Raw genomic sequence first — 13,456 nt, 5'->3', positions numbered from 1 at the left:
TTCATAAAATTCTTTCCTAATTTATTTACTTCATAATCCAATTAATATAAATAATTATGTATTCCATTACATTAATGTACCACAATTTAACCATTTCCCTATTATTTAATGTTGATGGCTTATATGTTCTCAATTACAGAAGTTGCTATAAAATTCTTTGAACAGATAAGCCTTTTAATATAAAGACTTTTCAGGGAGTTAAATAATAATGTTAAATAGTATGATTTTTTGTTTCTTTTTTAATTGTTTTCTAAAAAGATCCTGCCAGCTAGCAGACTAGCTATGACTTTTTCAAGTGTCATAGTATCACTAGCACATTTATCATGTCCCTAATAATTATATTTGTTTAATAGAAAAAGTCATTTTTCCATAACTGAGATTATACTTTTTATACCTTACATCATTTTATTCTCCTTTATGATATAATTCCTTTGTATGTTTTAAGTTCATTATACAGCTAAAATTCACTGAGATATAGTACCAGGTATGAACTTAAAATCCTCCTCCTCCTCCTCCTCCTCCTCCTCCTCCTCCTCCTCCTCCTCCTCCTCTTCTTCTTCTTCTTCTTCTTCTTCTTCTTCTTCTTCTTCTTCTTCTTCTTCTTCTTCTTCCTTCTTCCTTCTTCCTTCTTCTTCTTCCTTCTTCCTTCTTCCTTCTTCCTTCTTCCTTCTTCCTTCTTCCTTCTTCCTTCTTCCTTCTTCTTCTTCCTTCTTCCTTCTTCCTTCTTCCTTCTTCCTTCTTCCTTCTTCTTCTTCTTCTTCTTCGCAGATTTGAACTCAAGTCCTCCTGACTTCAGGACTGGTGCTCTATCCACTGTTCCACCTACCTGCCCCAATTTTCATATTTTTTAAGTTTATTAAGGGCTTTTGTTTGTTTTTGTTTTGTTTTGTTTTTTTCTTAGTTATTTGGTTATACATCTGGCACTTCTCTTTTCTTGTCAGTTCATTTCTGTTTGTTTTTTGCTTCCCCCTTACCTCCAACACCCAAATATCCATTAATTTTGAAGATAATCACACATACAGTATTTTAAAGATTTAAAGTATCAATCAACTTTCATCAATTTCCTTCCATCCTTACCCCATCATACTATTGTTTTTTGTTTGTTTGTTTTGCTGAGGTAATTGGGGTTAACTGACTTGCCCAGGGTCACATAGCTAGGAAACATTAAGTGTCTGAGGAAAGATTTGAACTCTGCTCTTCCTGACCACATCATCTAGCTGTCCCTATTGTTTGTTTTTAAAATTTTTACTTTTCATGTGTAGTTGTTTGTAATTATGTCCCACTCTTTGACCTCTTTTGGGATTTTCTTGGCAGTGATATTGCAGTAGTTTGCCATTTCTTCTTCCAACTCATTTTATAGATGAGGAGTGGACAGATATAGGGTTAAGTGATTTGCCCAGTGTCACACAGCTGCTAAGTGTCTGAGATAGAATTTGAATTTTGTCCTCCTGACTCCAGGCCCAACATTTCTATCCACTCAGCTTCTCTTTCCTCCTATTCCCTAATTTATTTATTTATACAATTGTTTATGTCATCCTCCTATTGCCACATCTCTTCTCTTCCCTGTTTTGAACAGTAAGAAGAAAAGAAAAACTCAAAAGAGTGCATAGGGGCAAACAAGATAAATTGTGACACTGGCCATGTTCAAAAATGTACGTCCTGATCTGTATTGTAAACTCATCCTTTCTGGCAGGAGGTAGCTGGCCTCTTTCATATTCAGACCTTTGGACTCATGATTTATCATTGCATTGGTCATAGTTGTAAAGTTTTTCAAAGTTGTTTTTCTTTCTATGTTGTCATATAAATTTCTTCATAGTTCTGCTCTCTTTGTCCTGCATTATTCTGTTCAGTTCTTCCCAGTTTTCCTCTGAAACTGTACTTTTCATCACTTCTTATGATACAATGATATTGCATAATGCTCATTTATCTAGTTTTTTTTTTTAAACCATGCCTAATAGGTCGATTTCCTTTTTATTTTCCAGTTTGGGGTAATTATGAAAAGAAAGGCTATCGGTATTTTTATATATAACAGTTCTTTTCAAGTCAGAGTACCTACTGTGTGCCAGATACTTATCTTATATGGGTATTAGCCGATTAGTGTTATCTCTGGGTTAAAGACAGTAACTTTTGGGGTCATAAGTCCAAATTGCTTTTCAGGACAGCTTAGATCACTTTCACAGCTATAGTGATTTTTGGTTCAGTTTTCTTGGGGGTTTCTGGGGGTCTTTGGGAGCAGCCTTTGTTTCAGTTCTGTAATCACCACAAGAACAGCCAGGTGTTAAATTCCAAAAGTCTTTATGTCTCCTTGCCTTGGACTGGACAGCTTTCTTAGAGGCCTTCTGGAGTTTTGGTTTCAGTGGAGAAATGCAGGAAGAGAGCCTGCCACCAGGAGCCTGACTGAAGGTGAAAATGAATTTCTCTCTTCTTGGTTCTGATAGTTTAAGCTCCTGCCTCCAGGAGTCTTGTCTAGCTCTCTGAATCTGAGGGTTTTCTTGAGTCCCAGCTTATATGCTCTACACTGAGCATAAATCAATCATTATATCTTTAGGAAACCATTATTTATTGTAAGATTAAATCAATCATACTGAACTTAGAGAACTATTAAGCACCATGCTAATCTAGATAACCATTGTCTCATCAATTCCACTTAGCTAATACCTTTATAAGCATCCTTGTTTCAAGTTGAGAGTTCTGGCCCATAACATCTCCTGCTTTCTTTTGTTTTAGAATATAAGGTGGTCACTCTCCCTGACTTCTCAAAGAGGTGAGAACCCCCAAAAGGAAGTGATTACGCCTTCCCTGACTCCTCAAAAAAAGGTTGAAAACACCAAAAAAGAAGGTGATCACGCCCTCCCTGACGTCTCAGGAAGGGAGATGAAAACACCAAAGGGAAAATAGGAAATCAAACCAGATTAGCGGGTTTCTGAAGGGTCTCACTTGAAACAGGTATACATAATATTAACATGGGAGATATTACACATAATTACATAAATTATATAAGCACATAGTAATACAGGCTAGTAGTGATGTGACAAATAACATGAATCAACATGAGGAATTATATGTTATGTCCTAGAAATAGTCCAAAAGGAATCTATTGTCCATTACTTCATGTGTGTAGGGAATCAAATGATTATTGCAAGATTTGAAGTTCTGCAACAATCTTATCAACATTTTTTTTTAATCTCAGGAAATCCAATGATTCCTGCTGGTTTTGAAGTTCTGTAACAGTCTCATTATCAGCCATAGTCTTTCAGTGTCAGATGTTTCTTAGGTCTTCTCCTTTATTTCAAGGTTTTTCACTGTTTTCTGTCTCTCTCTGATGGACAAAATGTTATTGGCACCCATCCAATTCCTTCTCTATCTGTAGAAATACAAGCAAACCCTCTCCCCCAAGCAGTTAACCTATCTGGTCCCTTCCATTCATCACTTTCTAGATCTCTCCATATCACTTGGCGATTATCTAAAGATAGTGGAGCTACTTGCACTGGACACTGCCCTTCTGTCGGGTTAAAAAAGCTTATATTCTCCCCAATTTTCTTTCCCCAATCTGATTGCTTTTTGGCTGATTGATCATGTAATCCCTTTTTTCCATCTGATTGCTTCTTGGTTGATTGATCATGTAATTCATTTCTCCCATCTAATTGTTTTTCTGCTGATTGATCATATCAGAATCCTGAACTTCTAAAGACTCTCTGGGTATAAATTTGGCTGCCATCATGCCCCACCTATTTTTTGTTTGATGTCTTGGAGTTTGGGCCCTGCCTCCTGTTTCCCTGGGTTAATCTATATTCTGAAGCCCAATGGAAATCTTGGTTGCATTTTGAATATAGAATTTTGGGTCTTATTTTCTCACCTTGTCCTCTCACTCTATCTGTTTGCCTACATTGCTTTCAGATGCCCTATTTTTCCACATTGAAAGCATTGACGAGTTTCTCTGGAAGGCCCTTGCCAAGAGGGACCCTGTCTTCCCATGTTCTGCATCATAGCCTGGATATAAAAGGCATTTGTGCCCACTGTTGCACAGCGTTTTATGATCTCCTCTAAAGGAACATCTTTGTGTAGTCCCCATATGATTCTTCTACAAACCTTATTAGCATTTTCCTTAGCCAGTTGTCTTATCATAATTCTTGTAACTGCATTTTCTCCAATGGTTCTTGTGACAGCTGTTTGCAAACGTCCCACAAAATCCACAAAGGGTTCATTTGATCCTTGCACTATTTTTGTGAAGGTTTCCCCTCGATCTTTCCCAGGGAGGGTGCCCCAAGCTTTTATAGCAGTAGCAGTAATTTGCTCATCTGCTGCTATGGGGTAATTAATCTGTGCTAAAGCATCTGCAATACTGACCTTTATCTGCTAGTTGGTCAAAGGTGAATTGTATATTAACTCCAGTTTGTCTATTTTGTTGGGCTTGTAGCTTGCATAGTTTACTATACTCGGAAAGCCACAACAAGTTTTGTCCAGGTTCTAACCATGTCCTTGCTATAGATTTTCAATCACTAGAGGTTAAGGTTTCATAAACCAAAGTCTCTAGTAACATCTTTTTTTTTTTTTTTTAATAGCCTTTTATTTACAAGTTATATGCATGGGTAATTTTACAGAATTGACAATTGCCAAACCTTTTGTTCCAATTTTTCCTCTCCTTTCCCCCACCCCCTCCCCCTAGATGGCAGGATGACCAGTAGATGTTAAATATATCAAAGTATAAATTAGATATACAATAAGTATACATGACCAAACCGTTATTTTGCTGTCCAAAAAGAATCGAACTCTGAAATGTTGTACAGTTAGCCTGTGAAGGAAATCCAAAATGCCGGCAGGCAAAAATATAGGGATTGGGAATTCAATGTAATGGTTCTTAGTCATCTTCCAGAGTTCTTTCGCTGGGTGTAGTTGGTTCAGTTTATTACTGCTCCATTGGAACTGATTTGGTTCATCTCATTGCTGGAGAGGCCCAGGTCCATCAGATCATCATATAGTATTGTTGTCAAAGTATATAATGATCTCCTGGCCCTGCTCGAAACGTTTCACTCAGCATCAGTTCGTGTAAGTCTCTCCAGGCCTTTCTGAAATCATCCCATTGGTCATTTCTTACCGAACAATAATATTCCATAATATTCATATACCACAATTTATTCAGCCATTCTCCAATTGATGGCATCTACTCAGTTTCCAGTTTCTGGCCACTACAAAGAGGCCTGCCACAAACATTCGTGCACATACAGGTTCCTTTCCCTTCTTTAAGATCTCTTTGGGATAAAAGCCCAGTAGTAACACTGCTGGATCAAAGGGTATGCACAGTTTGATCACTTTTTGAGCATAGTTCCAAAATGCTTTCCAGAATGGTTGGATGTATTCACAATTCCACCAACAGTGTATCAGTGTCCCTGTTTTCCCACATCCTCTCCAACATTCTGCATTGTCTTTCCCTGTCATTCTAGCCAGTCTGACAGGTGTGTAGTGGTATCTCAGAGTTGTCTTAATTTGCATTTCTCTGATTAATAATGACTTGGAGCATCTTTTCATATGGCTAGAAATAGTTTCAATTTCTTCATCTGAGAATTGTCTGTTCATATCCTTTGACCATTTATCAATTGGAGAATGGCTTGATTTCTTATAAATTAGAGTCAGTTCTCTATATATTTTGGAAATGAGTCCTTTATCAGAACCTTTGACTGTAAAAATATTTTCTCAGTTTATTGTTTCCCTTCTAATCTTGTCTGCATTAGTTTTGTTTGTACAAAAACTTTTCAATTTGATATAATCAAAATTTTCTATTTTGTGATCAGTAATGATCTCTAGTTCTTCTTTGGTTATAAATTCCTTCTTCCACAGGTCTGAGAGGTAAACTATCCTGTGTTTCTCTAATTTATTTATAATCTCATTCTTTATGCCTAGGTCATGAACCTATTTTGACCTTATCTTGGTGTACGGTGTTAAGTGTGGGTCGATGCCTAGTTTTCTAGTAACATCTTAACATAAGATAATGTAGCCCTATAAAGAGTGCAACCTTTTTTCAAATCCTTAATTTTTTCCAGATCAAAAGGAGAACTTAAGCTCCTGCCTCCAGTTTTCTTGTCTTTTCTGTGTGAATCTAGCTCTCTGAATCTGAGGGCTTTCTGAGTCCCAGTTTATATGCTCTACACTGAGTATAAACCAATCATTATATCTCTAGGAAACCATTATTTGTTGTAAGATTAAATCAGTCATACTGAACTTAGAGAACTATTAAACACCATGCTAATCTAGATAACTATTCTCTTATCAATTCCATTTAGTACCATGTAAGCATCCTTGTTTCAAGTTCAGAGTTCTGGCCCATAATACACAGCTCCATCAAAAGTGTATAAAGGTGCCCATTTTCCAGCAGTTCCTTCAACATTTGTCATTTTCCTCTTTGGTCTTCTTTGTCATGCTCATGAGTGTGGGGTGGGACTGCTCAGTTGCTTTATTTTGTTCTCTATTAGTGATATGGAACTTTTTTATATGGTTGCTCTTAGTTTGGATTTCTTCCTCTGAAAAAATGCTTTTTTCCTATTCTTTGACCACTTATCCAATGGAGGATGGATGACTCTTTAATGAACTTTAATTGATTCCTCATATATGTTGGATATGAGATTTTTATCAGAGAAATTTAGTGCAAAACCTTTTAATTAAATTATATGTAATCAATATTTCCAATTAATTTCTATGAACCTTTTTTTCTATTGTTTGTTTACTCATTACCTCGTCCCCTGTTCCAACTATTTATTTATGTTACCTTATACATTTAAGTCATTTATCCACTTATCATTAATCTTGGCACGTGGTATAAGATGTTGACTTATACCTAATTTCTGTTGAACTGATTTCTAGTTTTCCCTGCAGTTTTTGTCAAACAATGACTTTTTACTCTTAATACCTGGAATTTTGGGGTTTATCAAACACCATCTTATTCTGTTGACTTTGCTTCTATATGGTTTTAACCTAAGTTTTGATTCCACTGATCAACCTTTCTATTTCTCTAACCACTACCAAATTCTCTTAATGATTATTGTTTTGTAATTTAGTTTGATACCTGTTACTACTATATCTTCTTCCTTTCCATTTTTATTATTATTCTTCATGACTTTTTATCCTCTATATTAATTTTATTATAATTTTTTTAGCTCCATAAAGAATACTTTTGTTTTGTTTTCAAATTGTTTGATTGACATGTTAGTGAATAATTAATTGAGGGAGTATCATCATTTTTATTACACTGGCTTCACCTACCCTTGAACAATCAATATTTCCTTGCTTAGATCTGTTTGTATTTCTGCAAAGAGTGTCTTATGCACAGATTCATTGGTTTCTTAGATGAGTCTTAATATATTCCTAAACATTTTATACCTTCTCTTGTTATTTTGAATTTAATTCCCTACTCTTTTTTTTAACATACATTTTATTATAATTTTATCCTATTCTGTAATGAAACTTCTTGTTGTTTTGATTGGTATTTCATTAAATATTTTAGGTTATTTAGGATATATTGTCAATTTTACTGTGTTATTGAATGCCCCTGTAGCATTATTTAGGACTTCCTCATTTTCAATAATGATAGCTTTTATAGTTATCCTTTTATTGGTCATGTGTATTTCTTGGTAAGTTTTTCGAAGATATTTGTTCTTACAAATGAATTCTTTTTATAAACTTTTTTCTTGATATTTATTGCATTGCCTTTGCTTGTTTATGTGATGATATTGGTGGTTGCAAACAGAAGTGGTCTATTAATGTATTCCTCTTACTATTGATGAATAGATGGCCTCATTCTGAGTAATTGCTATAAAAGGGGTATGATCCAGGACTGAGAGGATTAAAAGTGACTGAATATAAAGTATTAGAATCTTCATGTTAATATGAAGAGAATATGGTCAAGTGGGATTAGGAAGATCTGGTTCATTATGTGATCTTAATGACACTTTAATTTTCCACTTGTAAAGGGGAGAATAATAATAATGATAATGACATCTCTATATTTTTTGAGGAATGATTTGAGGATTAATGACTTAAATTCTTTGGATGACAGCAGCAATTCTGTCAGCCTTTTTTTGGGAAGCCAATTTGTTTTCCTTAGCACCAAATTCCTTTTTTGTTTGTAGAATTTGATAAACCTGAAATTTCTGAGTAATGTTTTGAATCTGTCAAATACACATGCTTTCCATACCTGACTTTTTTTCCTTTTGGATTATCATACTGTCTTAACCTATTGGCTTTTTGAAATCTTACTTTCATAGGCTGCAAGTAAAAAAAGTTTTTTTTTAAAGAAGGATTAACATGAATGTACCAACATTTCTGCTTTTAAATTTTTTTTAGTGAGATTAATCACTAAAACAATAGTGAAACTTTTTTGCCCAGTGTACATTAGGAAAGTTTAGTGCTTAATTCATATAATCCAAATTAGATTTTGGACATTGGGGATGAAGATTATATATTTGTTTGAAATTTATTAATACTTTCTAATTGCTCTTGGGAGTTTGTTAAATCTTTTACTTTTCAATAGCAAATGATATAAATTTGTTATTGGTACAATATTGTTGCTGAAGTTTTAAATCATATTAGTAGATAAAGATGTCCCATAAATGTCTAATTGGTTTTTAAACACTACAGAATCACTGTTTCATGTGAACTCTATTTTGAGCTTTCTTTTGAAATAACTAATTTTAACAGAGAATTCCTGTTACCTAGAAATTGATGACAGACTTACATTTCCTTTTTTGTTCCTTAGACGTTCCATCCTCAGAGCAGCCTGAACTGTTCCTAAAGAAACTTCAGCAGTGCTGTGTCATTTTTGACTTCATGGACACGCTATCAGATCTTAAAATGAAAGAATACAAGCGCTCCACTCTTAATGAACTGGTGGACTACATTACAATAAGCAGAGGCTGTTTGACAGAGCAGACTTACCCTGAAGTAGTTAGAATGGTGAGTTTTTTTTTTCCACATCGCGCATACTTTTCATTCAGATCCTTCCATAGTTACTCACAGGTGTTTATGGTCTAAGCAAAGAAGGTTGCTTCCACAAGTTAGATACAATCTTCTGTGTGACTAAGCAAAACCTAATCACTGTGATATCTGATATGCATTGTCTGAGGATGAAATCCACAGCTTTTATATCATAAAACTAATGAAAGATTGATAACTTTATATTTGAACCAAGACTTTTCAGTACCGTGCTTGGATGTGTTTGTGTATTTATGTGTATGCCTGTGTCTGTGCATGAATATGTGTTTTTAAAGAAAAGGCTAGGAGGAAGACTATTGAAAGTTTCAAGTCTTTATTTGATCTATATTCCAAGTTTTGTATATCTTATTTTTTTCTCTTCATTATGGAGAAAGCATCTTTTAAGCTTTTAACAAAATTCTGATTTAGAGAATCCTTCCTTTGTCATCAGTTTTCACTGAACTGAGAAATGGTTATGATTTTCTTTTAAAAAGTTTTATTTAATCTTTCTTTTCAGTTGTCACAGTAACTTCTCACTGACCTCTTCAGGCCCTTTAACAAAGAAGTAAAGTGAAGCAAAAGTAATCAACACATCAGTTACTTCATGACATAAACAATCATTGTCAGTGCTTATTTCTTTCATAGTCTTCTGTGGAGTTAGTGCTTTCCTTCTTTATCTAAGAAGTCCTGTAATATCACACTCATGTTATTCTCATTTTACTAATGAGTAATGCAGTGGTTTAAGGAATTTAATATACTTTTTATAAAAAGTACTTTATTTATACATCATTAGAAGTTTCCGACCCATTGTTGCATTGTGATTCTTAACCAGAGATTTACTTCTGACTATTTACTTCTGACTATATATTTGGCTTTTACAAATATATGGGTTTATAAATTATATTACAAGGATGCAGGAAGAGAAGAAGTTTGAAAGTATGATTTTAAAAGTGTTTTTAATTTGAGATGATTCTGTCACTTAACAGTTGAAGAAGTGGTGGGTAATTTATGAAGGTTATCTCAGGTGAATGCCAATAAAATTTAAATTCCATCCTAGCTTATCTTATTTTTGTTGCTAGTCTAAAGAAAAGTTATTTTAAAATGTAACTGTGGGGTCAGTGATTTAAATTCCATTTCACTATAGCCCTAAGAATTTTAACTATTGAATATACTTCTTAATCTGGCATTCAAGGACCTCTTCAATCAACATCCAACCGAATTTTTCAGCTTAATCTATCTTAAACAAAATTTCTGTGCTTCAACTAAGTGAATTCATTGACCTTGAATAGCCCTTGATCAATTGCTATCTTTATGGCTGCTCATATTATATTGCCCTTTTCTGAAATACCCTCCTGCTTCTTTCCTGTCTAAATCTTGCTTCTCCTTCAAGGTCCAACTCAAATACAACCTTCTCCAAGTACTTTAGCCCAAGGTAATTTCTTCCTCTTCTGAACTGTAGCATTTTGTGTTTGTATTATTTACTTGAAACTTAATTATATACTACTTTTTAATTCTTTAACTTTTTGTTAAAGAATTAAAAAAACAAAACAAAACTCCTTTCAGATCATTAGTTCCTACGGTACAAGTTCTATAGTACCATATCTTTACTCCTTTATTGCCATGTTTTCTAGCATAATGATAAGTATATAGCAGTTGATAAATATTTATTGAATTGAATGGGGAGAATTCCCTCTTTAGTTATTGACATATGTATCTTTTGCTCCATTTGTCTCCTAAGTTAACCAATCCAACCAACATTTATAAAACAACTACTATATACGAGGTACTAGGAGAACATAGGCAAAATGAGGGGATAGAGCATTTAAACTGGTAAGTATTTGGTGGTCAATACCAGAGAAATAAGAGAATACTAACAATTAAGGAGTTCAGAAAAAGCTTTCTACTGTGGAAGATGATTTATTGTTGTTGCTGAGCCATTTCAGTTGTACCCAACTCTCTGTCATGCCATTTTGTGCTTTTCTTGATCAAGATATTGGAGTGGTTTGCCATTTCCTTCTCTAGTTCATTTTATAGATGAAAACTGAAGCAAACAGAGTTTAAGTGACTTGCCCAGGATCACAGAGCTAGTAAATGTCTGAGGCTGGATTTGAACTCAGATCCCCTTGATCCAGGGTCAGTGCTTTATCAACTACACCACAAGAAATGATACTTAAGCCTTGAAGGAAGTTGGAAATTATAAGAGGTAGAGAAAAGAAAGGAGGGAGAAGATATTTCCTGGACATGAAGGATATAATACAAAGTCATGGAGGCAGGAGATAGAGTGCCAGATTTTGATTACAGCAAGAAATTGATTATTAAATTTGGGGAATAGAAAATGAATAGGTAGTATATTTGGAAAACTAGAGTGTATCTAAATTGAAAAAGATTTTGAGTCCCAAATTAGGGAGTTTATATTTTATTCTAGAAGCAGTAGAAACATTGTAGCTTCTTGAGAAGGTAAGAAACATGACAAAAGCATGTGATTGGGGGGGGGGGGAGTAGAAACTCCAGGCAGAGTTACCATCCAAGTATAAAAATTTATGAAATGTGGGAATAGAATGAGGTTGGAATTGTTTGTTAGATCCTCAGTTACAGGAACTAATTACTTGAAGATTGAAAGAATTCATTTAGTATATGAGAGGAAGTGTAGTTTGGTTGGAAAGGTTCTGGACTCAAAAGAACTGGATTCACATTCTTATTTTTCTATTCTAATTTCTTTTCCTCTCTGGCTTTCAATTCATCTGTAAAAATGGAAAAATATTATCTTAAAGAGGTCTTAGGTTCAAAGTATATGTTGAAACCTTTGATTGCATCCAGATATTAGAACTACTGTTTATCATTTTAGCAACACCAAAAAAAGGATTATTCTTTTGCCTTTGGTATAAAAAGAAATTGATTATTAAATTTGGGGAATAGAAAATGAATAGGTAGTATATTTGGACAGTAGAAACATTGTAGCTTCTTGAGAAGGTAAGAAACATGACAAAAGCATGTGATTGGGGAGGGTGGGGGAGTAGAAACTCCAGGCAGAGTTACCATCCAAGTGTGAAACGGAGAACAATGTCTTTTTAGAAAAAGAAAAAATAAATTTTGACTAGTAGCATGTGTTGTATAAGCAGGTTGTTGTTTGTTTGTTTTTTTAATAACTCATATTTGTGGAGTACTTTAAGGTTTCTCTCACTTTTCAGATGAATTGAGAGAAGTTACTGAGTTTTCCTGAGGTCACTAAATATGAAACATAGGATTTAAATCCAGCTTCCCATTCTAGTGCTCTGTCAATTGTACCATGTCGCTTCCCTTTTTAATATAACTGTTTTTCTCAGAAAGTACTTAGAGATCTGATGCTACTACTGGGAAATATATCATTCCTTTATTAACTTAATTTTAGTGGTCTCAAATGTATAATGCCCTTTTCTTATTAGATAAGTCTGAAGAGCTGCTTGGTGTCATAGAACACTAGTCTTGGAGTCACAAGATCTGGGTTCCACTTTTGGTCTTGTCATTTGTAAGCTATCTATTATCTATATCTGGGCAAGCAAGTTACTTAACTCTTCAGGACAGCAGTCCTCTATAGAATAGAGATACTAGGTTTTCTCTATCCTCTTAAGAGGAACATAAAGTACCATAGAGTACTTAAGCTAAGACACTTGGAAAGAGGGAAAAAGTACTGCCATTAAATTTTTAAACAGTTTTCTAAAATGGGAAGGATGAAACTGGCCAGAACCTAAACACTTCTTGTGCTCTATTCTTTTATTTTCTGACTTTTTTAAGATAGTAAGTACTTTCTGTTTAGGATAGCCTCTCTGCCCCCCATTTCTCTACCAGCCAGCCTCCCTTCTACTCTTTACCCTGCAGTTTGGGAAAATAGAGCTGGGTACTGTCTTGAAGACATAACTCCCAAGACAGCAAAATAATTTATGTAGTATTGACATATTTCTGTGAAGAAGGTGTCACTGTCTCATTGTTAGAGAGGAAAATTGAGGCACAGAGAAAAACCTTATTTTGTTTGTATGTTGTATCGTAATTATAGGCAAAGCCTATGTTTGGGACAAATAGACCTACCCAAATTGATTACTACAGAGATCACTCATAGAAAGCAGAATTATTTATTAGAATCTTGAGAAGCGGACCCCATCCTGGTCTGCGAGCAAAATTTCACAGCAAGATAGGTCCAGAGCCTTGAAAATGCTTACAGCTTTTATACATTTCAGACAAAGAACCTCCAAAATCCCACCCTCTATATGTTGTGATTGGTCACATAAATCCACTGTTCCCCTAGTTGGTCAGGAGAATGTAGTAGACAAGGTGATATACAGCTTCTTCAACCACGTAGTCCAGACCTTATCTAAAATCACGTGACTCCGGAGAAGCCGAAACTGAGGCCTATAAGGCTTGATCTACTTTAGAATCTGTAAGTTCTTCACCTTTTCCCACACAGTTCCCCCTGTTATTCATAAATATATTTGCACATATATTTCCCCATGAAGAACTAACA

General features: G+C 34.6%; 1 protein-coding gene across 7 annotated transcripts in view; it reads left to right on the top strand.

Annotated features, from left to right (window-relative positions):
- The window catches only part of PPP2R5E (protein phosphatase 2 regulatory subunit B'epsilon), a 170,646-nt gene that overhangs the window by 83,482 nt on the left and 73,708 nt on the right, over positions 1 to 13,456 (top strand). For 6 of the 7 annotated variants that reach the window (XM_051977800.1, XM_051977794.1, XM_051977799.1 and 3 more), the window contains one exon: positions 8,747 to 8,943. In XM_051977800.1, the coding sequence (XP_051833760.1) occupies positions 8,747 to 8,943 (197 nt within the window). Of the gene's footprint in view, positions 1 to 2,801; positions 2,947 to 8,746; positions 8,944 to 13,456 lie in introns of those variants that run through there. The other variant, XM_051977798.1, reaches the window with a different exon arrangement.

Source organism: Antechinus flavipes, chromosome 2 (genome assembly GCF_016432865.1).
Source record: "Antechinus flavipes isolate AdamAnt ecotype Samford, QLD, Australia chromosome 2, AdamAnt_v2, whole genome shotgun sequence".
Taxonomy (NCBI): domain Eukaryota; kingdom Metazoa; phylum Chordata; class Mammalia; order Dasyuromorphia; family Dasyuridae; genus Antechinus; species Antechinus flavipes.
Note: the sequence above shows the minus strand (reverse complement) of the source record. Positions and strands in the feature narration are given on the sequence as shown.